This window comes from Chelonia mydas, chromosome 3, assembly GCF_015237465.2.
Source record: "Chelonia mydas isolate rCheMyd1 chromosome 3, rCheMyd1.pri.v2, whole genome shotgun sequence".
Taxonomy (NCBI): Eukaryota; Metazoa; Chordata; order Testudines; family Cheloniidae; genus Chelonia; species Chelonia mydas.
Window position 1 is genome coordinate 62,602,770 of NC_057851.1, and position 25,563 is coordinate 62,628,332.

The 25,563-nt window shown below is 39.6% G+C and overlaps 1 protein-coding gene across 1 annotated transcript in view; it reads right to left on the reverse strand.

Annotated features, from left to right (window-relative positions):
* ME1 (malic enzyme 1) overlaps window positions 1-20,650 on the reverse strand; it is a 330,426-nt gene extending 309,776 nt beyond the window's left edge. Inside the window, exon 1 of the mRNA XM_037894397.2 lies at window positions 20,224-20,650. Within this exon, the coding sequence (XP_037750325.1) occupies window positions 20,224-20,268 (45 nt within the window). The 5' untranslated portion in view covers window positions 20,269-20,650. The remainder of the gene's footprint in view (window positions 1-20,223) is intronic.
* Window positions 20,651-25,563: the final 4,913 nt, after the last annotated feature.

Below are 25,563 nucleotides of genomic sequence, written 5' to 3' on the forward strand. Positions count from 1 at the left end.
GAAAAGCTCTATCATCAACATAGTAGCATCTTCACTAAAGTGCTACAGTGGCACTGCTGCGCAGCTGTAGCATTGTACATGAAGGCAGGCTCTCATAAGCATAACCAAACTCCACCTCTTCCCAAAACAGCTATCACCACTTCAGGTTTCAATGAATAAGACGTATGGTTATGATAAAGATAATTTTTTGTCAGAGTATTATATTTATGGTAGATTCTACAAGCAATTCTAAGCAAAAAGTATTTCTACATTGTTTCATAAATGTCAATCTGATCTTACACACCTAACGAACTGATTTAAATGGGAATTAAGTGTACCTTGGTATGATCAGGTACAGTCAGTAATTTGATACCATTTTAAGTCAAAAGCAAATATTCTTGCCTTTTTGATGAGAGGTAGTAGATTTCAGAGCCTTGCAGATCAGTTTCCAGTTAAAGGGAAAATCAGGGTATTTTTCTAAAAGTAATTTGTTTATTTACAAAATGGACACAAATCCTGATTCTTTGTATAGAGGTGATCACAAACTGTACACAGACAACTCCTTCTTGCTGAAACTTCAGCTAAAGCACCACTACTTTTTCAACAAATGACAGCATCTTGGATCTCTGTCTCTCTTGGACTCCAGGAATCTCACAGCTTAAATACTTTGTTCCATGTTCCTGCCTCAACTTCAGGGTTTATCTAGGAAACCCCTTATCCACAGCTGCTCACCTAGGACCACATGGCTTTGAAAGGTGGCCTGGCCATTAAACTTCCTTTTGTGAAGCTACTCTGCAACACAAAGTAATATCAGTATTACCATCCAGAGAATGTTTTAACCTACACGATACCCTCAAAGACTGTCTGGGTGTGATCACTGAATGATCACTTTAACTATTTTCTGAAGAGTTTCATCCTGGGTGCTTGTACATCAGTGAACCATAACATGCAGGGCAATTACACCAGCTGCCGTAACATTAACATGGATAAAAATGATTACTAACAAATATTCCCCAAAATACTTTATGAATCACTGGTAAAGAAGCTGTTCAGGAGGGTCTGTTCTAAATGTTGTGAACCTTATATAAAACAACATGAGGTGCTTCATCCAGCTCCCTTCCCTCTAAATAGCAAATTCCACCTCTCCAGTCCCACTGTGTCCTCCCTCGGGCTTTAATGATCCCTGTTTGTGAGGTTCTTACACCTCTGCTAGTGCATACACACACACAAACCAGGTAGCCAGGAGGAGGAGGAGCTGAAGTACAATTTTAAAGCAAAGAAAGAGGAAACAAGAATTTGTGAATTTTCATGCAGCCTAGTGGAACCAAAGTCAGGAAGAACAACGCATGGGGAATAGGCGATAGCATAGGATGACCAGATATCCTGATTTTATAGGACTGTCTCAATATTCAGGACTTTGTCTTATATAGGTACTTACTAACACCAACCTCCATCCTGATATTTCACACGTGCTATCTGGTCACCCTAGGATAGCATTTTAGGTGGCAGGTCAATAGTGGGTTTATTATGCATAGGGTAACCAGATATCAAGTGTGAAAAATTGGGACACTTTTTCCAGGGGGGGGCGGGGGGGCGATGGGAGTAATAGTTTCGTGTATAAGACAAAGCCCCTAATATCAGGACATCTGGTCACCCTACTTATGCAGGCCATGAAAGAACCTACACAGTTTCATAACTCATTTATAGTAGGCGACAGGCTGCTGTTCAGTACAGATATATACAGCACAGAAAAGGCTTTATTGAGAAATCTTTTCCGATCACTAATTATGCTATGCAGTGAGGATATTTATTATTTGAATTTAATCGTTTAATTTAAATTAGCCAAATTACACAAAAAGGAGTAAACCTGGAGGAGTGTATTATACAGCAAATGTTAGATTAATAAAAATTTATTTTAAATGAGATGGGGAACATAAGGGCTTGTCTTCACTACTGGGGAGATTGACGCAGCTGCAACCGATGCAGCAGGTGTCGATTTAACAGGTCTAGTAAAGACCCTCTAAATTGACAGCAGAGTGCTCTCTGGTCAACCCCAGTACTCCACCTCTCTGATAAGAGTTGGGATGATTTAGTTGAGGTTGGGATGATTTAGCTGAGGTTGGTCCTGCTTTGAGCAGGGGGTTGTACTCCGGAGGTCTCTTCCAACCCTAATCTTCTGTGATTCTAAGAGTTAGGTAAGTCAACTGGAGAACGTCTCCCATTGACGCAGCACAGTGAAGACACTGTGTAAGTTGACCTAAGCTACGTCGACTCTAGCTATAGTATCCACATATCTGGAGTAGCATAACTTAGGTCGACTTACCCCAGAGTGAAGACAAGCCCTAAGTCTATAAATTTCTATTAGTAACATCATTATAGAAAAGAATTACTTGAGCATAAGCACCAAATTTTAAGTACCTAACCAAAAAGACACACCTCTGGTACACTGGCTTTTTTGCCTCCAAACATGGATAGAGTAAAAGTAAAGGGATGCAGCACTGACCCAGAAGAGAATTATTTGCCCAGAAAGAGATTAAATGAAAGGAAAAAGGAAGAACACTATGAAGAAAAAAAAGACCAAAAAGAAAAAAGGAAACTGAAATTAAAAAGAAAATAGTAGCAAAGAAAAAATGACCCATAAGGCCAATTTTTGGCAGACAATATACACACAAATACAAAGAAAAACTGAAAATAAAACAGAATATAGTTGCACCAATTCTTCCTCCCTGGATATGGCACTGAAGTCAGTGGGACTACTTTGCTGAAACAGGACCAGAAAATTCAGCATTTTGCAAGATCAGTGAGAGGTGGATATAGGTAACTGGGTATGGTTCCTCCTCTTTCTTCCCAGCACAACACACACGATGAGCCAGACCAAACAATATACCCCAAATCTATTTCTATTCTTAAAAATTACAGAATACGTGGAAGATGCTGTGTATGAGAATGGCCCGTGTGTCTACTTTTATGCTCTTCCACCACCACATTAACCATAATTTGGCTCAGGGTATACATAAATAAATAATTATTTAACAAGTTATTTAATATTTTTAAGGTCAGTGAAATTAATTTTACACTATAATGCAAGAATTATTTCTTTAGACAGTGTCTCATAGTTTTTCTTTTATTCTTTTTCATGTGTGTGTTGAGGTGGAAGGGAGCAGGACATTTCCCCCCCAATTTCAAGTCTTGATTTTATTAGTTATGAGTGAAATACTACCCCGTATTGTCATGGTTCTGAAAGGGACAAAATCATAGAATACAGGGTTGGAAGGGACCTCAGGAGGTCATCCAGTCCAATGCAAGACAACTGCTCAATGCAGAGCAAGATATGGAAAGACCAGAATCTCCTTTAAGCTACCACATTGTGCCTGATGAGCAACTACAATTCCAGCTGAAGCAGAAAGTTTTCAGAAATAGGCTAAGCTTTAATCTCTTGCGGGGTTCTAAACACCACAGTATATTTTTATAATTTAAAAGCCACTTAAGAAGCATTCTACCAGTGAAAATAAAAATAAAGTTAAGTCAGCATTACTATTTATTCACAGACATTTATTTGCAGAGAAGATAACTAATAATAAAATATACTGGCTGGCAGTAAACACACTCCACAATATAAATTATGAAGATACTATCGGATTGTGTGCTTTAGAGAATTTTACAGACCAACAGACATGGTGGTTTTGAAGATCTACTCCTTTGAAGGTTTTAGAACCCACTAAATATACACACTGAACAAGAAGTATTTGACAAGACAAAACTAGAGTGGGTGAAAAATGTCACATTCATCTCTAATATATATTTTTTTATATTTTCACTGACATGTTAACATGAGCAAGTATAAAACGATTAAGTTGTTCTGAATTGTGCAGTCAAAGAATTATATCTGACTCAGAATTTCTCCCATTGAAAAAGCAGTCTACAACTCCACAAAAAAAAATATGAGCGGACTTTGGCTTTTCCTCCAGAAATAGGTTATTGATCACAATCTCTAGACACTGACCTGTAAAATATATTTCATGAACACTGACATTCTACAGAATATGTCCAAAAGTCTGACTCTGCCTTTTTATTAACTGAGCTTCATAATGTTCTGTGGTCATTCTTATCTCTTACAGGAGTGAGTCCCATAATCAATGTCCAACTCTGCATGTATTGTTTTCAATGAATTTGTTATTTTTTAAATCCCTCTGTTTTCTATGGCACGAAACAGACTTAAGGGCTACATTCAGGATATGATCCTTTCTCTGGAAAAAATCCACTTAGCTGGAAAGACAAATAAATTTGAAAAAAGATAACATTTACATAAATTAATTTTAATTTTTCTATCTAAAATTTTGAGAGCATATCTTCAAATACTGCTGAGGTCATGCACAAATAAATCTGTACAGTTATGACCACAAAAGGGAAAAATACAGTTAAAATAGATTACCTTTTAATAATAAGAGAATTACAATAGTGCTCTCTTAACGGGAAAGTATAATAAATCTTGCTTTTAGTAGATATTGGTAGTGCACAAGCAGTGGAAATAGCAGTTATTCAGAGCCTTGATTTTGATATGATATTCTGTAGTATTAACGTCTCCTTCCCTTGGACTTCTAGCACTGCAGCAGGTATTACATGCAGCCTGGAGACTAACCTCCCCGCACACATCAGAGAAGCTACTGCTGTTAAAAGTGAGATTATCACTTCAACGGTCTCTGAATCCAAGTGCTTAAAGTCACTGGTGTAACTTTCTTTAAAACATCAGCAGCAAACATATATTTTTTAATGGTTCACCCTTAGCTCTGAAGTTCATTATAGTTGGCATTATGGAGGGATGATTGCTGGATGTCCACGTCATAGCCAACTCCTCTTCTTCAGCAGTTAAGATTTGACCTGGTACTGAGTATTGAGAATATTAGCAAGAAAATGAGCTGGAGATAGTGCTCGTCCCATTCATTTTTTTAATGCTTGTAATTTAACTCTGTCATTGCATATTTCTCTTTTTAAGATCTCACTCGGTTCCTTCCAAATTTCAACAGCGTCAGCAATAAAACAGCTATTTCCTTGTATTTTGTTCAAGGCTACAGAAATAGGCTTCAGGGTACTCAGCATGTGTTCAACATGTCTCTTAAGCCCAATGTTGAGAACTTAGGCTGTGACAGTGCCATCTATTTTTTCACGATTTTATTCACAAACTGTCATCAGATTAGGCGAGTTCTTGATATAGTGCTCAAAACAGTCCATTCCTGAGTTCCATCGCACGTCTAGTGGGAGAGTTCGCTTGGTTCCTCCCACTTTTTTCAGAGCAGCTGCTGCAAAGTGGTTGTTACAGAAATATTTTGCAATTTCAACAACATTAGCCTTTATTTCTGGAACACTGAAGTCTTTGGCTAGGAGGTGCATCAAATGAGCACTGTAACTGTACACTATTAGCTTGGGACTCTTTTCACTCTCTTCTAAATAATTTCTTCTCATCATGGATACATTTGCAGCATTGTCTGTGACCAAGCTGCCTACTAGACACTGGAATTTCTTTTCAGTTTGTTATAGCTTTTACTGCTACTTCTTGTAAGTATTCTGCTATCTGTGCATTTCCTGATATATCAATTGGTTTTGTAAGGAAGATATTCCCTTCTTCTGCTGTCACACAAGCACATACAACAGGATCATTGTGGACATTGCTCCACCCATCAAGACTCAGGTTAACAATTTTACCCTCTAGACCTTTTGCACACTGCTCAATTTCTCTTTCATATACTTTATCCAGCAATTTGCCTGCGACATCTGCTCTGTTGGGTGGACTGTATCCTGGCTTAATGACTGAACCATTTTTAATGAAGTGTGGGTTCTCAATGATATGGAAAGGAGAGTTTGTTGCATAAACAAACCGGGCAATTTTTCATCAATTACCTCTTTTTGCAATCTGTTGGTTCTTCTCACAAACTTATCTATGGTTGTTTCTGGATGATGGAGATTTTTTTTCTTTTTGCTACAGGTGATATACTGTGGCTATGTGACATACATGATGTGACTGAAACACTATCCTTGGCAGATAACTCCGAAACTATAGAAAATGATGGTGATCTTGAAGGTGGATAGTCTTCAGAATCCTGTAGGTTGAGGATGGATTCTCCTATAATAAGTCAATGCAGTTATTTAATTATTATTACCATACTCCTCATTTAGTATTACTCATTGCATTCACTGACACTCAGTACTACTTTAAAGACGAAATTGTAAAAGGAAGATCTGCCTATTTCAGCTATTTATTTTGTATCAAAACTTCATCTAAAATGATAGTACCATAGAGTAACAACTATATTTTTTGCTCAAACATGAGAATTCAAGAAGAGTCCAGAAGGAAGACAGGCAGTCCTTAAGAAAGAAGTATGAAATAAAAAAGTTTACCAACCTGAACATCCATGTTCAGACACGTTCCTTTCATCATCTTCAACACAGCTTCCTCCTGAGAAGGAACACTTCTCATGATGTTGTTTCATTCAGACAACCAGGCCTTGCATTTCTTTGTTGCACTGTTTTGCATTTTGCATGCATGCCTGTCTTACCCACAGGTAGAGGAACTTCATTAAAATATTCAAACTGGGTCTCTTTTATGGCCTGTTGCCATTATAGTTTTTCCCTTCTAGTGAAAGAATGGTATGGTAGATCTCAAATCAATGAAGGCTACACTCAGAAAGACCTCAAGACTTCTAGAATATGCTGCTCAAACCGTTTCACTTTTGTCTCTACTGCCTGTCCCTCCCTTCTGACATTTATCTCCAGACTTCTTCTCCTTGTCCAGATCTACTCCACCTCCAACAATCTTCTATTCATTGAACTTTTTGAAACTTTGCACTTTTAGGGAGGTAAGGGTTTGACTCTGTGTACACAAATTTGCAGAGGGACAATAGGGCTGAGGTCTGTTATTTCTCACCTCAATATATAATTTATTTATTTAAAAACATTTTTGCTGTTAACAAGTGTCAAGGTTCCTTCCCCACTCTGAACTCTAGGGTACAGATGTGGGGACCTGAATGAAAGACCCCCTAAGCTTATTCTTACCAGCTTAGGTTAAAACTTCCCCAAGGCACAGATTTCTTTCTTTCCTTCGGAACCAGCTTAGGTTAAAAACCTGATACGCTGCCACCACCAAGCGATTTAAACAAAGAACAGGGAAAGAGACCACTTGGAGATGTCTTCCCCCCGAATATCCCCCCAAGCTCTACACCCCATTTCCTGGGGAAGGCTTGATAGTAATATCCTCACCAATTGGTACAAGTGAAGACAGACCCAACCCCTTAGATCTTAAGAACAATGAAAAAATCAATCAGGTTCTTAAAAGAAGAATTTTATTTAAAGAAAAGGTAAAAGAATCACCTCTGTAAAATCAGGATGGTAAATACTTTACAGGGTAATCAGATTCAAAACATAGAGAATCCCTCTAGGCAAAACCTTAAGTTACAAAAGGACACAAAAACAGGAATACGCATTCCCTCCAGCACAGTGAATTTACAAGCCAAAAAAACAAAGAAAACCTAACGCATTTTCTAGCTAGGTTACTTACTAACTTTACAGGAGTTGGAAAGCTTGCATCCTTGATCTGTTCCCGGCAAAGGTATCACACAGACAGACAGAAACCTTCTCTTCTCCCCTACCCCCCGATTTGAAAGTATCTTGTCCCCTCATTGGTCATTTTGGGTCAGGTGCCAGTGAGGTTACCTTAGCTTCTGAACCCTTTACAGGTGAAAGGATTTTGCCTCTGGCCAGGAGGGATTTTATAGCACTGTAAACAGAAAGGTGGTTACCCTTCCCTTTATATTTATGACAACAAGCATGTTATCTCTGGAGACAAATCCACAGTTTGAGAACTGCAAAACTAAGCATCTCTGATGGTATCTTCTAGACTGAGCCCCTTTGGGTAGATAGAAAGATTAACCTAAATAATCTATATAGAAGCCCCTGGAACCCCATAAAATTGGGTCCCTAATCCATGAAGTATTGGAACTCATTTACAAAACTTTTCTGCAACATTACATGAATATATTGTCTCATACTATAGAATTAGAATTTATAATCCCTATTCCATGATGAGATATCTTAGTTTTAATTAAGATAGATTCTAGCTCAATCTTTAGATAAAATTCTTTTTGAGGAAAAAATCTATCTAACAAAAAAATCCAATTTAAAGCAGAAAAACTGATTTAAATAAAAAAATCCAATTTTTTAAATTTTTTTTTAAAAAATCATTGATTTTTATCCACCCTGGACAATATACATATTAATACTTGGCAAAAACAATTATGTAGAGTACCATCATATACTTAACTCATTATGAGAAAATACAATTTACAGCTACTAGGGAAAAAAGAGTCAACTGAAATAAATATGTCAGCTACACAAGATACTGCTGTTTACTAGGCTTGAAAATTATGCTGCTTAAGCCTGTTGCCATTTCCAGGAATGTCATCTTTATTAATTATTCACATTAAAGGAAAAAGCTGCTAGGATGCAGCTTCCTGCATTTGCAGATATAAGATATAGCATACAGATTGTTGTAACATATCTTGCTAATTTTACTGTAAAAACAATCCTACAGTGGGTAAAATTAGAAGTCGGATTAAAGGAGACACTACAGCAAAATGTTTTAGACAGCATTTTGGATTACCAAACAATGTAGAGAGACAAGGGGGTGAGGTAATATCTTTTATTGGACCAACTTCTGTTGGTGAAAGAGACAAGTTTTAGAGATACACCGGACTTTTTTCAAGTCTCAATGAAACAAAGTACATATTGTACTTGGAGCACATACAGTATTACAATTCCGTGGAATTTTAAAAGTTAGCTACATATTTAAGACAAGCCCATATGGTGATCTTCATGAGTATTGTTTCCAATTACAGTGCTTCCTTTATTTGATTAACTGTGCCTATTAAATTTCTACAATGATGAAAATTTTCAAACCCTAGTCCCTAAACCCATATTTAAGCATCTAAATAAACGTGATTTGATTTTCAGGCACTACTAACCTGCAGCCGATTGAACTGAAGATCTAGATATACATGGATTCCAGATTCTTCAAGAAATTCATTTGCATTAATTTAAAGAAAAAAAGAGGAATAATAGATTATATGTAAAATTATGGTGAGAGTGAGAGGTTTGTCGTATGGTTCCAGAAACCTTTTTGTTTAAGGTAAGTTCCTCTTTCCACAGTTGCTGGGACCATATGACAACCCTTTTCCTCTTGGCAAAGCAGTGTGGTTCTTGTATGGATACGGGAATTAATTCCAGAACTTGCCTTCAGAAGTAATGGCAACTAGAAAGGCCAGCAACAGACTTGTCTAGTTTGTCACTGTGATTACACTTGGCACCTGATACTCAAATGGAGGGTCCAAAGTGCTTGTCTACAAAATGCTGCTATGGCTGGTAGCCACACTTCCATGACGTTTGGTTACAGGACTCCAGCCAAACCCCCTGAAGAAACTCTAGCATAGCTAAGATCAACAGAACTTTTCAAGTATTATAATAGTTGTATCACAATAGCATCTAGAAGTCATTGGGCTAAGCACTACACAAAGAGGCAGTCCCTGCCCCAAGAGCTTTCTGTTTCCTCTCACACTAGAATTATAAATTCAACCAGATCAACAAATGAAACATTGTGGTTGAGTTCCATGTGGATACCACACTGTACCACAAGTTAATGAAGAATCCACGGTGAACTACATGTCTCTTCCAATGCCTAGGCTGTTAAACTGTAGGTGTTCCTGATCTGAATGAAAAACAGTCCCTACTTCAAGAGGTCTGATATTTTCTGTAGGAATAAAGTAGGATCTCTGGCTGCCTAGAAAGCCAAAAATGTCTTCTAAGACAGTGAAGGACTAGAAGGACCTCAACTCTCCTAATTTCTCTTTTCTTTGTCCTAACTATTTTTGGCAGCAGTTTTTCCTCGGCCCAGGACATTATTTCTATTGCCACAGAGAAACTTTGTCCTCTGGTTACTCCCTGGTTTGGAAGGGATATAAACTCTCGTGCCTCAGTCATAAGCCAACCTCTAACAGGAGGTAGTAGAGGAAGTCTCCTCCAAGTACCATAATTGCTCGCTACATGGTTTTTTAAACCTTCTTTCCAATGCAGCTGATACTGACACTTATCAGACAGGATATTGGATTCAAAGGACCACTGATCTGATCCCATATGGCCATATTTGTGAGGGATTTCTTTGTTTAAGTCACACCCTGACAGAGATGTCAAAATGAACTAAAAGGATGCGTAATATGAGTTTTTTGTAATTTATCTTCCGAGGACGCTTGCTTCCACAGCAAGTATATAAGTATATATAGAGTGAAAACTGGATTGGCTTTCAGTGTGTTTGTACATACCTGCCCACAAACGGTCATTCAGATGTGATCTGAGACTGTCACCTAATTTTGCATTGTATGGAGTGCATGGTTCAATGCCCTGAGAAGGCATTTCTGCAGGTGCATTTTCAGAAACCCTCTGTAGCCAATTAGCTCATTTTATCATTTAAATGTGTTATTGCTATGATGAACTCATAGGCTATTTCATATACAATCAAGGTGTGATGAATAGATATAAGTAGACTAGGTGTATAAGGCTGACAAGTATTTAGGAGTGCCAAGTATATATTAGGTATTTAAGTATATACATGTGTTGCATTTGCTGCATACTTCTGAGTTAGAAGACCATCGGTTCATACCCAGTGAAGACAATGCCTTACCAACGCACACTGGATTACCTTTGTCCACATGCTTGTTGACCCCCTCAAAGAATTCTAATAGATTGGTAAGGCATGATTTCACTTTACAAAAGCCATTTTGACTGGTCCCCAACATATCGTTTTTATCTCCAAGTCTGTTAATTTTGTTCTTTACTATAGGTTCAACCAATTTACAATTGCCAGGTTCACCTTTGAAGTCTTTTTAAAAATAGGTGTTAAGTTAGCTATCTTCCAGTCATCTCATGCAGGGGCGGATTTAAGTGATAGGTTACATACCAGAGTTGGTAGTTCTACAGTTTCATATCTGAGTTCCTTCAGAACTCTTGGGAAAACGCCATCAGATCCTGATGACTTATTACTATTTAAATGATCAATTTGTTACAAAACCTCCACTATTAACACCTCAATCTGGGACAGTTCCTCAGATTTTTCACCTAAAAAGAATAGCTCGGGTGTGGGGATTCCTCACATCCTCTGCAATGAAGACCAATGCAAAGAATTCATTTAGCTTTTCTGCAATGGTCTTGTCTTCCTTGAGTGCTCCTTTAGCACTTCAATGATCCAGTGGACCCACTGGCCATTTGACCGCCTTCTTGCTCCTGATGTACGTAAAAAATTTTGCTATTAGTTCTTGTATCCTTAGATAGTTGCTCTTCAAATTCTTTCTTGGCCTGCCTTATTATATTTTTACACTTTACTTGCCAGATTTTATGTGCCTTTCTATTTTTCTCCCTAGAATCTCAGTTCCAATTTTTAAAGGATATCTATTTGTCTCTAACTGCTTCTTTTACTCTGTTGTTTAACCATGGTAGCATTTTTCTGGTCACCTTATGGGTTTGTTGTTGGGTTTTTTTTGTATACATATAGTGTGAGCCTTTCTTACGGTGTTTTTAAATAGTCTCCAGGCAGTTTACAGGCATTTCCCCCTTGTGACTGTCCCTTTTAAATTCCATTTAACCATCTTCCTCATTTTTGCATATTTCTCCTTTTTGAAGTTAAATGCTACTGTGGTGGGTTTATTTGGTATTTTCCACCTACAAGTTGTTAAATTTAATTACATTATGTTTGCTATCACCAAGCAGTTCAGCTATATTCACCTCTTAGACCAGATCCTGTGCTTCACTTAGGATTAAACCAAGAATTGCCTCTTAAGGTGACGTTAAAATAAATTTAAAATAACTAATACAAATGTGGTCTCTGTACAAATTCATAAATGTAATAGTCTTTGACACATGTTCAGAAAATACTTAATCTGAATAATGATTAATATCTCTGGGACTGAATTTACCACTCTTACTTACCTGCATACTCCACAAACAGTTTAACTGATTTCAGTGCCCTCAAGTATCTTTTGGCTTATGGGCCTATACAGGAGCATAAGGGGAAGTAAGACCCCCCACTACCACATCAAAGGCCACTGCATGGACTACCCAAACCTTGCGGTGGGATGCATGGGAGCGGACTGGTGCTATGCACCAACTCCTCAGCTCCTTTAAAGCAGATGGTCAGGAAGTGAGTCAGGAGAGAAAGCGTTGGTCGGAGCCAACACTGCACATCGAGCACTGCTAAGCCAGCAAAGAAGGTGCTATAATTTGCTGTGGCAAATTACTACTACCACCACATCTACTCCAACTCCTTCCCTGACCCCACCTTCTTCTTCCAGAGAGAAAGAACAGGAAGGGAGGAAACTGTGCATCTCAAATGCAAAATTTCTTCCTTGTAATGCTCCTGGTGTAATGTAACCAAGCACCAGCCCATACAAGGTTTGTGCCAAACCTACAATCTAGTCCAACAGGGCTACTCAGTGCAAATAAGAGTGACACAATCAGGCTCAATACAGAGTGAAAAAAGAAGTGAAATAGAATTTGTTTAAATGACTTAATATGTGCCTTCTGCAGAATCTAAGAAGAACTAATTTCCTTAGCAAACTTTTTCTTTATTGATTGTCAGAGTTGTCAGCATTAGTAATAGCCATCTTTAAAATAAGGTGAGGCAAAAGACAACTAGTCAAAATGCCAGGATACCATCTCAAAGTGTTTATAAATCAGATATTACAGAAAAGTAAAAGCAAGTCCATGTTTCTCCATGACATTTTAATGTGTGCGGCAATTTCTGTACAAGTTTACCAATGCCTTTCAAGTCGTGGTAATGAACATATCCTATCATTGATTGCATACCTCTAATTGCCAACATCCGTTTCCTCTCTGATGTAACAAAAAACGTATTTCTCATATAATTATTTTTATTCCTACTATTTAAAGGGGAAAAGCACATAACTGAAAGCTTTTTATTAACAGAATTTATTTCATGGCAGAACAGCATTGCTTTAAAGTTCAGTTTCTGGGGAGAATTCGCAATATCTATTAATTTTTAATTACTAGTCTTTATTTCTTCTGGTCACTGATACATTGTTTGCCTCACAATTGCCATAGTTTCTCTCCTTTATTTTGTTTTCTCTAAATTTATAGTGGATTACTGTAGACTATAAATAAAAAAATAGAACTATAAGAGTAAAAATTAGATTAAAAATAATTGTACTTTTTTCAAAAACATTGTTTTTCTTAGTGACAGGAAGTCTGTTCCTATTTCTGTGATCCAGGCATCCTCACTCTTCCCCTTCAAACCCCTTCTTTGCTTTGCTTTTCCCTGCTGACCTCCACTCCTATGATATCTGCTCTTCTCTTGACCTACCTCAGTCTATAGTTAAGAAAATCAGAACTTGTATCATTCACTGACAGTATAACTCAACCTGTTTTTATTTCTTCATCCTCATGATTCATTTCACCATCCTCACTTTTGTCTAAGTTAGACCCCAATACTATATCAGAAACTGTTAACGTGTCTATTCACAGTCCCACTGAAGTCAATAGGATTCTACACTGTTCAGGGATACAAGCTGGTAGATTCCAAAGCAACACTTAGGCCACAGAAATTCCCTGAAGCAGGAATTATATCTTTTTGCTAATCTATCAGGAGGCACTGGGCAAAGTTATAATTCTATTTAAGTATTTAATACCAAGAGGATCTATACATTAAAGTGTACAAGAATACTACTAATTGGAAAACATATATAAATGAAGCTATAATACTGTACCTGTTCATGATTATGGTGCAATACAACTTAAGATGAAAATAAAATTTTTTAGAAAGCCACAGCAACTCCAAAAAAATCCCTTATCTTATATATTTTACATACACCAAAGATTGCACACGCAAGACACCCATCAGTCTTTCAAAAGTAACTTATTAAAATCTGAATTCTAGGTATGTTTTTGTTTCTTATTTAAAACCCCTTTTGTATAGCATTCATGATATATTTTAAACCAGTTTTCAATGCAACATATGGAAATAATCATGCATTGCAAGATTTAAAAAAAAAAAAAAAAGAAACTGGGACACCAATCTTAACATTGCCAAGAGTTGACAATGTTTTTGTTACTCAAGTAAAACAAAGGATGCAGAAGAATTTACTATCAGAGAAACAGAGTACTTTTCACTAGAGTGTTTTGAAACTGAAAGGAGTTAGGTCAAGGTTTTTTGTTATTGGGAACTACTCATTACATGTATTTCCTCCCACACAAACACACACTTCCTTCAACAACTTAGTGGCCTTCCAGACTTTCCAGTCAACCTTATGATTTCCATTTGGTCTTCGCTGGACCACATTGATTTCCACACCTTTCCTGAGTGAAACTTGTGAATTAGCTGCGGTTGTACCAGCTTGGTGCCCTGGACGAAAGATGCAATGGAGTCTGAAGTGTATCACATTACATTACAGTTTGGAGAACTTCAGGATTTAAATGCTGAAGGCTTCAGAGCTTAAAACAAGTCAGTGTTCAATACTAGGGTTCCACACACAGAGCAAAGATCATTTTTAAACATCACGTTCACCTTTAAGAGTAGTAGGGCAGTGCTAAAGAAAGCTGCTAAGCAAAACAATGAGGTAACAGACTGTACATTTGCTTTTGCATGAAGAAAGCATCCACCAATCTAAAGAACGTTGTTGTGTAGACTTCTATGTAATAGGAGATTCTGTTTTCTCTTGGCATACCTCACTCAATACACTGGGAAGCACTCTACAGAGCCAGAAGAGTTCCCAGAAGTCACCTACTACAGGACAAGCCTAACAAAGAAAATAACAGAACGCCACTAGCCATCACCTTCAGCCCCCAACTAAAACCCCTCCAACGCATTATTAAGGATCTACAACCTATCCTGAAGGATGACCCAACACTCTCACAAATCTTGGGAGACAGGCCAGTCCTTGCTTACAGACAGCCTCGCAACCTGAAGCAAATACTCACCAGCAACCACATACCACACAACAGAACCACTAACCCAGGAACCTATCCTTGCAACAAAGCCCGTTGCCAACTGTGCCCACATATCTATTCAGGGGACACCATCATAGGGCCTAATAACATCAGCCACACTATCAGAGGCTCGTTCACCTGCACATCCACCAATGTGATATAGGCCATCATGTGCCAGCAATGCCCCTCTACCATGTACATTGGTCAAACTGGACAGTCTCTACGTAAAAGAGTAAATGGACACAAATCAGACATCAAGAATTATAACATTCATAAACCAGTCGGAGAACACTTCAATCTCTCTGGTCATGCGATTACAGACATGAAAGTCGCTATTTTACAACAAAAAAACTTCAAATCCAGACTCCAGCGAGAAACTGCTGAATTGGAATTCATTTACAAATTGGATACAATTAACTTAGGCTTGAATAGAGACTGGGAGTGGCTTAGTCATTATGCAAGGTAGCCTATTTCCCCTTGTTTTTTCCTACCCCCACCTCCCAGACGTTCTTGTTAAACCCTGGATTTGTGCTGGAAATGGCCCACCTTGATTATCATACACAATGTAAGGAGAGTGGTCACTTTGGATAAGCTATTACCAGCAGGAGAGTGAGTTTGTGTGGGGAGGGGGGGGTGAGAAAACCTGGATTTGTGCTGGAAATGCCCCAACTTGATTATCATACACATTGTAAGGAGAGTGATCACTTTAGATAAGCTATTACCAGCAGGAGAGTGGGGTGGGAGGAGGTATTTTTTCATGCTTTATGTGTATATAATAAGATCTTCTACACTTTCCACAGTATGCATCCGATGAAGTGAGCTGTAGCTCACGAAAGCTTATGCTCAAATAAACTGGTTAGTCTCTAAGGTGCCACAAGTACTCCTTTTCTTTTTGCAAATACAGACTAACACGGCTGTTACTCTGAAATCTACAGAGTACATATTCCAAAGCCCAATAATATAGAGTATAGAGATTATTATATTTTATACATATAATTTACTGTGTTTTAGTGAAGATTATTTTTTCTGGATTCATACATGTCCTACTCTTATACGAAAACCTATGTACAGTTTAAGGCAAAATGTAGTCTATCACATATGGGAACATACACCATCACATAGGATACTGCTGGGACACAAAAGCACCTATTGATTTTTAAATCAAAATAATGAAAGACAAGAGCTGACAAAATATATCCACTGCATAATGTTTCATAAACAGATGGAATTATTGCTATGTACTATGACTGCTCTAACTGTACATTTTTCATCATAAGAAACCCTATTCTTTTCTGCCCAAGACGTGAACAAGGATCTCTTGGGAAAGCTTCTTGGTCGCATTTGCTGAGTTATTGGCTTTAGGATTGTTAAAATGTAGACTTCAACCAAGGGCATACTTTGAAGTTTTTTAAGATTTTTTTTTCCACAATGAAAAAAAATGCAGTGTATTTTCTCCAGGTCTGGATTATGACGACACACTACACTGTACTACGCAATTAATAATATAATAACTAGATTGTGCAAGAAAATGCTCTCTCCACTGCCTGAGGTGTAGAGGGAAGAAAAGAAAGTACAATACTTGGGTTCAACTGAAATGAAGAAGTCTTGAATAAAAATGTAAGAGGTGAATTCTTAGGGAATTATATCTACAGCCCTATTTTTAATCTCTGAGTGGAAAAATCTTTGTACTGATCAAAGACTTGTCTTGTGTTTTAGACCATTAACAAAACAATTTTCAAATACATTTGTAAATGCTAGAGACCCAAGAAATCTCTTAATTTATTATTAACTCACAGGATGTCCACAAATTTGGAGATTCATCTTTTAATCTCCCAGCAGTTAAATTCGATCTGTTTAGATCTTATGAACAGAATTGTTATGCGTATTTTCTTGTAAATTGGAATCCTAAAACTGTGCTTAATCACTAGCTCCCAAAATCAGAAATATTTGAGGTTTAGTGGTCAGTATGAAGATTTTGAATAATTTTTTCTCATTTTTCTTTTCTTTTCTTGACCATTTATATCATAAGTGGGAAAAAAAGAGGTGCACATCCAAGGTCTTCACATTATTGAGAAGATATCCATCTGCCAGGTTTACTGGTTGAGAGAGGCCCACATCAGAATACCCCATCGCCCAGCACATAGGGAACTCACTAGGCAGGGAGTTCCTGTTCAAATCCTTTGTCCTCATCAGGGAAAGGAGAGAATTGAACTGGGTCTCTCACATCCTGGGTGAGTACCCTAACATTGGGTTACTAGCAATAAGGGAATCCTCCTTTTTCCCTTCCCCTTCCCCTGACCTGTTTTGTGTGACATTAGGCATGCTCTCAGCACACTTAGCAGATTGGACCCCCCAGGCAAGACAGGCGCTGTTCCGCCTATCTACCCCCAGTTTGTGGACTGTGCTGGGGCCTGGGCATCAGATAGGCGTCCAAATGCCTAGAGCAAGACTGCAATGCACTGCACATGCCCAAAGGTGGAAATACAAGCACCTCGGGAATTTTTACTGAGGATATTTAGGCGCTGAGGGAGTTTAAAAGCCTACAGGGTTAGCTGGCAGCCAAACGGAGCATATGTGGATCAGAGTAGTGCCTAAATCTCAGACATAGGCACTTAAAACTGGAGTTTAGGCACTTAAGTCTCTTTTGTGGATCTGGGCCATGGTGACCAGAAACAATCCATTCAAATCACTAATTACAAATAATATTTCCTTTGTTTAATAAATCAGTTTTAAATGCAAAGTGTGTTTTGAAAAACTTAGTTTTACTTAACTTAAATGTGGAAAAAAACTAACTAATAAAGAACAATTTTAAAATGCTTTTTGTGTGTTTTTAAGTCCAATTTCCATCCAAATGCAGCTTGATACGAATCAGAAGTAAAAAATTGATCTAGTAAATAAGAGTCATTCATAACTTTCTAACAAAATATAAAAATTAAGAATCTGAATGAATAGAGGGTAAACTACATAACTATTTATATAAATGGATATAGCTAGCTATATTGCATACTTCTGTTTCGCAAAAAGTATCAAACTTAATGTAAAGACTACTAGTTAATTTCAGACCTCACGGAGGGCCCCTTGGTTTGCAGGAAAAGTTCCTGCATATGTTCCTTTGTACTTTAGAACCATTATTTTTTTATTATTATTATTTAAAGTTCAACTCTGTACTATTGGCTGTCTGTTAAATAGTCCTCCCGATAAGAGCTGGTAGTCTCAGTCCATTATGTCTTATGCAGACACAATTACATAATAAACCATCACCACAACTGGCAACATTTTTGACAGTGTCCTACAAATCCTCCATTTGCTCTTCTCCCCTCCACTAATAATCATCTATATAGCCACATAGGTTGTAGAATCCCCTCCGATAGGAGAGTCTTTTTCTCAGTCTTGCCTGTCCCAGTAGTCAGGAAGCAGGTTGAGGGGTTCTTGTCCAGACCCAGGAATAGGATTCTATGAGACACTATCTCACTAACATAGAGGCAGCAGATTGCAATTGGACAGAAGCAGCTCAAGTAAAGTTTGTATTAACTGGGTTGGTGCAGCAGGTGTCTAGTAAAATTTTACTACTCATCTGAAAATGTTATTGCACTTGTATAACACAAATCTTCATTCACAGTAAAGAGTCTCAGCCAGAAAACCTAATAGAAATCTTCCTGCCTAGCACTGAAAAGCCAAAGAGGTGCTCTTCATTCAGGGTTGGGTGAAGTTGGGGGGCAGAAAAGGGATGGGGTTATTTTGCCTAAAAGTGGCCTTTACCAGAGGCATTTTAGCGTTCACACTAATTATGGCATTCTTAAAGTGAGGGGGTTTGTTTGTCTTGGTTATTCAGATTTTTTACATGAATGCTGTTACTCTATTTCATTTGGGGAACATCTGAAGTCCTTTATCATCACTCTTTGGATTGTTTTGTTTGTTTAAGCACCTTTCATTTCAGATGATCCCAAGATACCTCACTCAAGCCTCTGTAGATGTAGATTCAAAACAGAAAATATGTGGAATCTTTGTATCCAAAATCGACCAACACTAAAAAAAAGGACTATTCATCTAACTAACAAGGATTTTTACTGATAAGTCAATTCATGCAATGAAACTAGAGAAACATTAGTTTATATCAATCTATCCCCATTTTGCCATATGACTATATAACTTTATGCGTTTTAACACAAACCCTCATTAAAAGTCATTGCAAAACTAAAATAAATAATACTCACAACTCGCCAAAAGGATACAACCCCATGCAGTATTCTGAAGACCTAATCTAGACTTGATACAAGAGACTTAATTTATCACATCTACCTCTGACAGCTACTCTGAGTTTTGTCCCCTTTACACTTTAGCAACAACTGTACCGCTTGTAATGCCAATAAAGTACTTTTTATTTGAATTGTGCTATTGTACGTGCTTATTAGAACAAATACATTCACAAAACAAAAAGCAAAAAATGAGAAACAATGTGCTCAAATGAAAGTTAAATATCTTTTTCCTTGTCATCTATCAAAGGTCAAAACCTACTTCAGCATTTGATGGGGGTAAGCAAGAGGAACAGTATGCAATTGTGATAGGTGGCAGGGGCACTTATATTTCCTCATGGACATCTCCTGAACCAACCATGGGAGCAGAGCCACAGTGCTAGTAAAATAAATATGTTGGAATAGAGAATTTGTATGGAAACGTATCAGTATTTGAACTTTCTACCAATATCTACCTTATGGTTGCTTCCTACCCTGTCTGCCAAAAAATATGTCTGCTCTGCTTGATGGCAATACTATTATGTAGCAATAGCCTCACTTGCCCAATGAGCAAGCTGAGGCATTGGGAGGCGAAATGGCTTGCCCAGGTTCGTAAAGGGACAAGGGGTACGGCAGGGAGCTGAGCCTATATTAAGAGTCTCCTGGGCTGCAGTGGCATTATCTACAGCAGAGGAAGCGTCAGCTGATCCGCAGGAACTTGGAAGTATCAGAGTTTGCTGCCAAGTGCTGAGTCTACAAGACAAGCGCCGCTGCCCCCACCCTGCCAGCATCCAAGGAGGCCGGTGCCCGCCCCCACGGCAGCGAGGACCCGGGCTGGCGGCTGGGCCCCCGGGAATGCCCCCCCGTTACGCGCCCAGAGCCGGGGGCGGCGGGGACTAACCAACCCCACCCCCCTCCGCGGCCTTTCCTCAGCGGCGGCCCGCCCGGCCCAGGCGCGCCCGCCCACCTGCCCCGGTACCTTGTTGAGATGCGGGTTGCGGGTCACCTCGTAGCCCCGCTTCATGGTGAGCTCCGCGGGCTGGGCCGGGCGCTGCTGTCGCCGCTGCCGAGGCGAGGGTCCGCCGGGAGGGTACCGCGGGGGCGGGGAGGAGGAAGCGCCCGTGACACGCCGCCTCCAAGCCGGGGTCACCGGGGCACAAGCGCCGCTGAGTCAGCGGAGGAGCCGCTCGGAGACAGGAGCGGCGGGGGCGGGTCCCCGCGCGACGGCGCCGACTGGGGGGAGCCGAGGCCGGGTGGCAGCGGGAGCTGCCAGGGAAGCGGCGGCGGGGGGGTTGAGAGACGGGGTGTGGGTGCAGGCCAGGGATCGGGGGAAGATTTGGCTGGTGATGGAGGTCCTGAGGGAGTCGGGGAGTGATGGGGGGTGTGTCCTGAGGGAACTTGGATGGAGGGGGTGAGGGGGTGTTTGGGAGAGGGACTGGTCATGTGATGGTCGGGGGGGGGGGGATGAGGGGTGTGTCCTGAGGGAGAGGGGCTGGCCATGGGATGGAGGGGATGTGGAGTGGGGGGAATGAGGGGTGTATGCTTGGGAGGCTGGGACTGGCCATATGATTGAGGGTTGGGGTGGGGGAATGTATGCTTGGGAGGAGGGCTTGGCCATGTGATGGGTGGAGAGGGGGGATGAGAGGTGTATATGCTGTGGGGGGAGGGATTTGGAGGTGTGGTAGGGGTTCAGGAAGAAGTGAAGACTTGAGGGACAAGGGAATAGGCACAATATGGGCAGGGAAGTATACTCTTGCACCCTCCTACAAGAGCTTTAGTGTGCCATCCCTCGCTTCTTGATGTTCTGTGGGCTTCTCCTGAAATATTACTTGGGAGACTTCCAGTTACCAGTCTAATTTTGTTTTCTTCAGTGATATGCTTCATATCAGATTAATGTCATTATGTCACACTATGAAAGTGTGTCATTTTTAGGTAAATCAAATGGTTTAATCTTTTATTTTTCATCTAAAGTCTGAGCTCATTTTTAAAACAGAAGAGTCAATCATTTTAACATAATTATTCGGCATTTACATGTCATTACATAATTCCATTGTATCAACTCCCCTGTTTTTCTGACAGCCCATCCAAATTCATCTCCATTACATGCCAATTGAAAATTACGGTTTAACATTTCATGAAGTGTCTTATGTTGTGCTATTCGTTTTCTGTGAAGCAGAGTACAATAAAAACCAGCAAATGTTCAGTGTTCTTAATGATAGTGTCCTGAGACAATATGGACACATCCTGAAGTCAAATCCAGGTAGCCTGTCAATGGAACTTTTCGTGGGTATAGCCATCCACCTTCACAGATTCAGTTGCAGGAATGGGGCCAATATTATTATTAAAATTGAAATCTCACCCTCATCATGCTATGTAAGGATTACGAAACCTAAACTTCCTGCTAAAGGGCCACTGTAACACGTGGCTGAATAGTGTTGTATATTTAATAGGTGCAAGTTTCTGGTCTACACAGGGTTGATGTACCAATTCAACTAGTTTGAGTAGGAGGTGTAGTTTTTTATCCAAATAATTAAATCAGTACAGTGTCTAGTGTAGCTGGAGTTATACCAATATAAAATGTGCCTTATTAATATAGCTATCTCTTCTCAGTTTACAGGTATAAGGCTATCACTGTGCCCCCACTAGAAAGGTTGTACTGCTTCTAAATATACTAGTATGTTTTTGTGTGTAGAAAAGCCCTTAAGGACTGGGAATTTACTGGCCATTACTTCTGTGTATCGCAGACAAATTGATTATGTCACAGATCACACTTACATCAGAATTTCTTAGTTTTTCTAAAAAAGTCAAATCTTTAAAGGTAATCTGAAGGGTTGTGTCCTTTTTTATTCATTATTATTTATACACAAGGCCAGAAAAAAGTCTGTTTAGTTTTTTGGGATTTGGTATGGTTTCAGTTGGATTTTTAAACTGTACCAATACCAAAAAGCCAAGTCTGGTCTTCTCTCAATTTTTTGAGGACTCATTTGTGGCAGTGCTTGGAAATGTGTATTGTGAACTTTCTCAGTTCTTAATTGAAGGGGTGGAGATGTTGAATTGTTAACAAAGAGAGCTTTCTCCCCAAAATTTATTAGTTACATAGTTAAGAGACTGCTTAAAAAGCTTTGCTGACAGTTAATCACATTTTGCTTGTTGATGTCATAAATCTGCTAATTCTGTAGGTTTCTTTAGAATTTTTTAAGCTTTCCAAGATGGACAAAATCTGATTATTTTTTGGGGGGGCATTAAAAAGGCAGATTTTAAAAAAAAGGCAACTTATTAGGCCTCTCTTGAACCTAATAAAAAAGCAAAAAACAGGCACAAGCCCTTTTTCATACCTTTTCAGGTCACCTTTGAAGTATTTTTAATGGAATTACAATTTAATTTCTATACTTTTTGTCAAAGATAGAAAAACTTGTATTGACACGATTTCATTAAAGTGTTGCACATGGTTTCTATAAAATTTCACTGAGTTTATGCCAAAAGTCACCGAAACCAGCACCATTATGCAATCCTAAGACTACCCACGCAGAATTCTGGAGCCTCACCTTGCCAAAAACCTATGGTGACTCATCTTGCTCACCTCATTGTGAAACACCTGTTCATTTGGAATCACATTTGGGAACCTATTTTCTTTTCTGCATATTTTACCAGGCTTGAAAAAAAGTTAGCTACCAGTCCCTTCAGCACAAATATATATGTTACTCCTATCGCACCTCTCCAGAAAATTGTAACTGATTCTTGTCCTTCATGCCCACACTTTTCTTTTAATTAACATGAATGAACAAGAAAATCTCAAGGATTTTAAGGTAAATATGTGCCTGAATCCTGGGAATGGCTCTGCTTTCAGGGACAGCCCTGGTGGCTACTTTTTTTTTTTTTTTAACACATTAAAGAGTGAAGAAGCCAGCTGAGCTACTAAAACTGAAAGCATGCTGGATGACCACATATGTACCTCAGGGACAATCTCCTGAGGTGTTACATAATAATAGTATAATCATGACAACCCCAGGAGCATTTCAGTATAGGTAGCCCTTCCAGCATGCCTAGGTTTTGTCTTCACTAGGAACAGTGGTTGAGTTTAGGTCAAACTTCGCAAATATGTGCTACCTAAAGTTGGCCTAAACTTGACCACTTTTCTTCGTCAAGACAAAGAGTCAGATCCATGTAAAGTCCAACATTCTGAACACAGCAGGGATAGACTGCTCTCTGCAGGTAAAATATTCACAGAGGAAGAGATTAAGGTGTGATTCGGTTGGAAATGCTCTATTTAGTTGTATGCAGTGTTGTTGCAATCTGCTTCTGTGGTGGAGTGTTCTTGACATGCTCAAAATCACCTTCACAAAAGAAAGACACCACCCAAGAAGTAGATCACATGATGGAATAGATCACTCATATACCAAGACCCTGCTTCAGAACAGAAATACAACCCTTTCCCCAACTGTCCTGTATGAACTTACCTGAGAGGTCCAATCCAGTAGGCAGCCTCTGAGCACACCTACCAAACTGGGTCCTGCACATGAGTTAGGTGGCCAAATACCTATCTTCCAGTATGGAAGTACAGTATCTTTTGTTGTTGGAGATTGTTAGTACTTCTTTGAGAGGACATGATGTTGATTTCTTTAGAGGAAGCGTGTGTTCAATCTCTGTTCAAAAAGCAATCTTTTAACAATGATAATCTCTCCAGTTCTCCATCAGTATCTAATCTTCTATTTTTGATGAAGATTATGAAAAAGTTGTGGTGAGGCAACTTTGAGTATTGCCAAGGATTTCTTACTTCTCAGCCTTGTTTCTACAAATGATTATACTTATCTCAATGCACTAAACTAACTAAAAATACTCCTAGAATACTCAGGGAGCTTCTTGGAATACTCAAGGAACTGACTGACGCGTTATCTGAGCCATTATCCATTATCTTCAAAAACTCCTGGATGACAAGAGAGATTCTAGAGGACTGAAAGAGGACAAATATAGTGCCAATCTCTAAAAAGGGGAATAAGGACAACGCGGGGAATTACAAACCAGTCAGCTTAACTTCAGTACCCGGAAAGATAATGGAGCAATCAATCAAGTGTTGCGAGGTAGGTACACCCCCTCACAGGGTGTCGGGTCACTTGTGGTCAAAAGAAAGGGAAGAGGCTGTACGCACCTGGTTAGGTCTTATGCTGACGACCCTTACTATAAAACGTGGTAGTACAGACTAGTGACTGGAGTTAATAGAGTGGCCCTTCCACTCAGGGCAGCGTGGCCCAATGGCTGGAGTCAGTAAAGTCACACCCCTCTGTGGGATGGTGTGGCCAATTGGCCCATTGGGGAAGTGGGGCACCACTCAGGGGTGGGTGGCACCCAGCATAAGGGGACTCGGGCCCTCCCTGCTCTTCTGAGCTCCAGCCCAGGGTCCTGGCAGTTGCAGGATTACTTGCTACCGAGTCAGCAGGGATCCTCCCAAAACGCACTGAGGTTCCCCGTTTCACCCAGTGGAGCAAAGTCTAATTCCTCTGGGCTGCCTCCTACCCTGTCTTCGCCAGCAATGGTCCATAGTTCCCCTGGGACTCTGGGGTCCTCAAGCAGTGTAGGTCCTGACAGCGCAGCTTCCTCTATGGGTTCATCCAGCAGCCTGCAATCCATCTGGGGCTCTGCATGCCTTGGCTCTGCAGTCAGGGCCTGTAGCAGCTCCCTGGAGGTAGCCTGCATCCTTTTCCTTCAGCAGCCTGACCACATCAGCCACACCATCAGAGGCTCATTCACCTGCACATCTACCAATGTGATATGCCATCATGTGCCAGGAATGCCCCTCTGCCCTGTACATTGGACAAACCGGACAATATCTACGCAAAAGAATAAATGACACAAATCTGACATCAGGAATTATAACATTTAAAAACCAGTGGGAGAACACCTCAGTCTCCAGGGACATTCAATAACAGACTTAAAAGTAGCAAGTCTTCAACAAAAAAACTTCAAAAACAGACTCCAATGAGAAACTGCAGAATTGGAATTAATTTGTAAACTGGACACCATCAAATTAGGCCTGAATAAAGACTGGGAGTGGCTCACTACAAAAACTAATTTCCCCCTGCTGATAGTTACACCTTCTTGTCAACTGTTTGATGTGGGCCACCTTGATTACATTGGCCTAATTAGCACTAAAAAAGTGATTTCCACCCCTTCTTGTCAACTGTAAAGAATAGCCCACTTCCACCTTAATTGAACTGGCTCATTAGCACTGACCCCCCCCCCCCCACTTGGTAAGGCAACTCCCATCTTTTCATATGCTGTGTATTTATATCTCCCTACTGTATTTTCCACTCCATGCATCTAA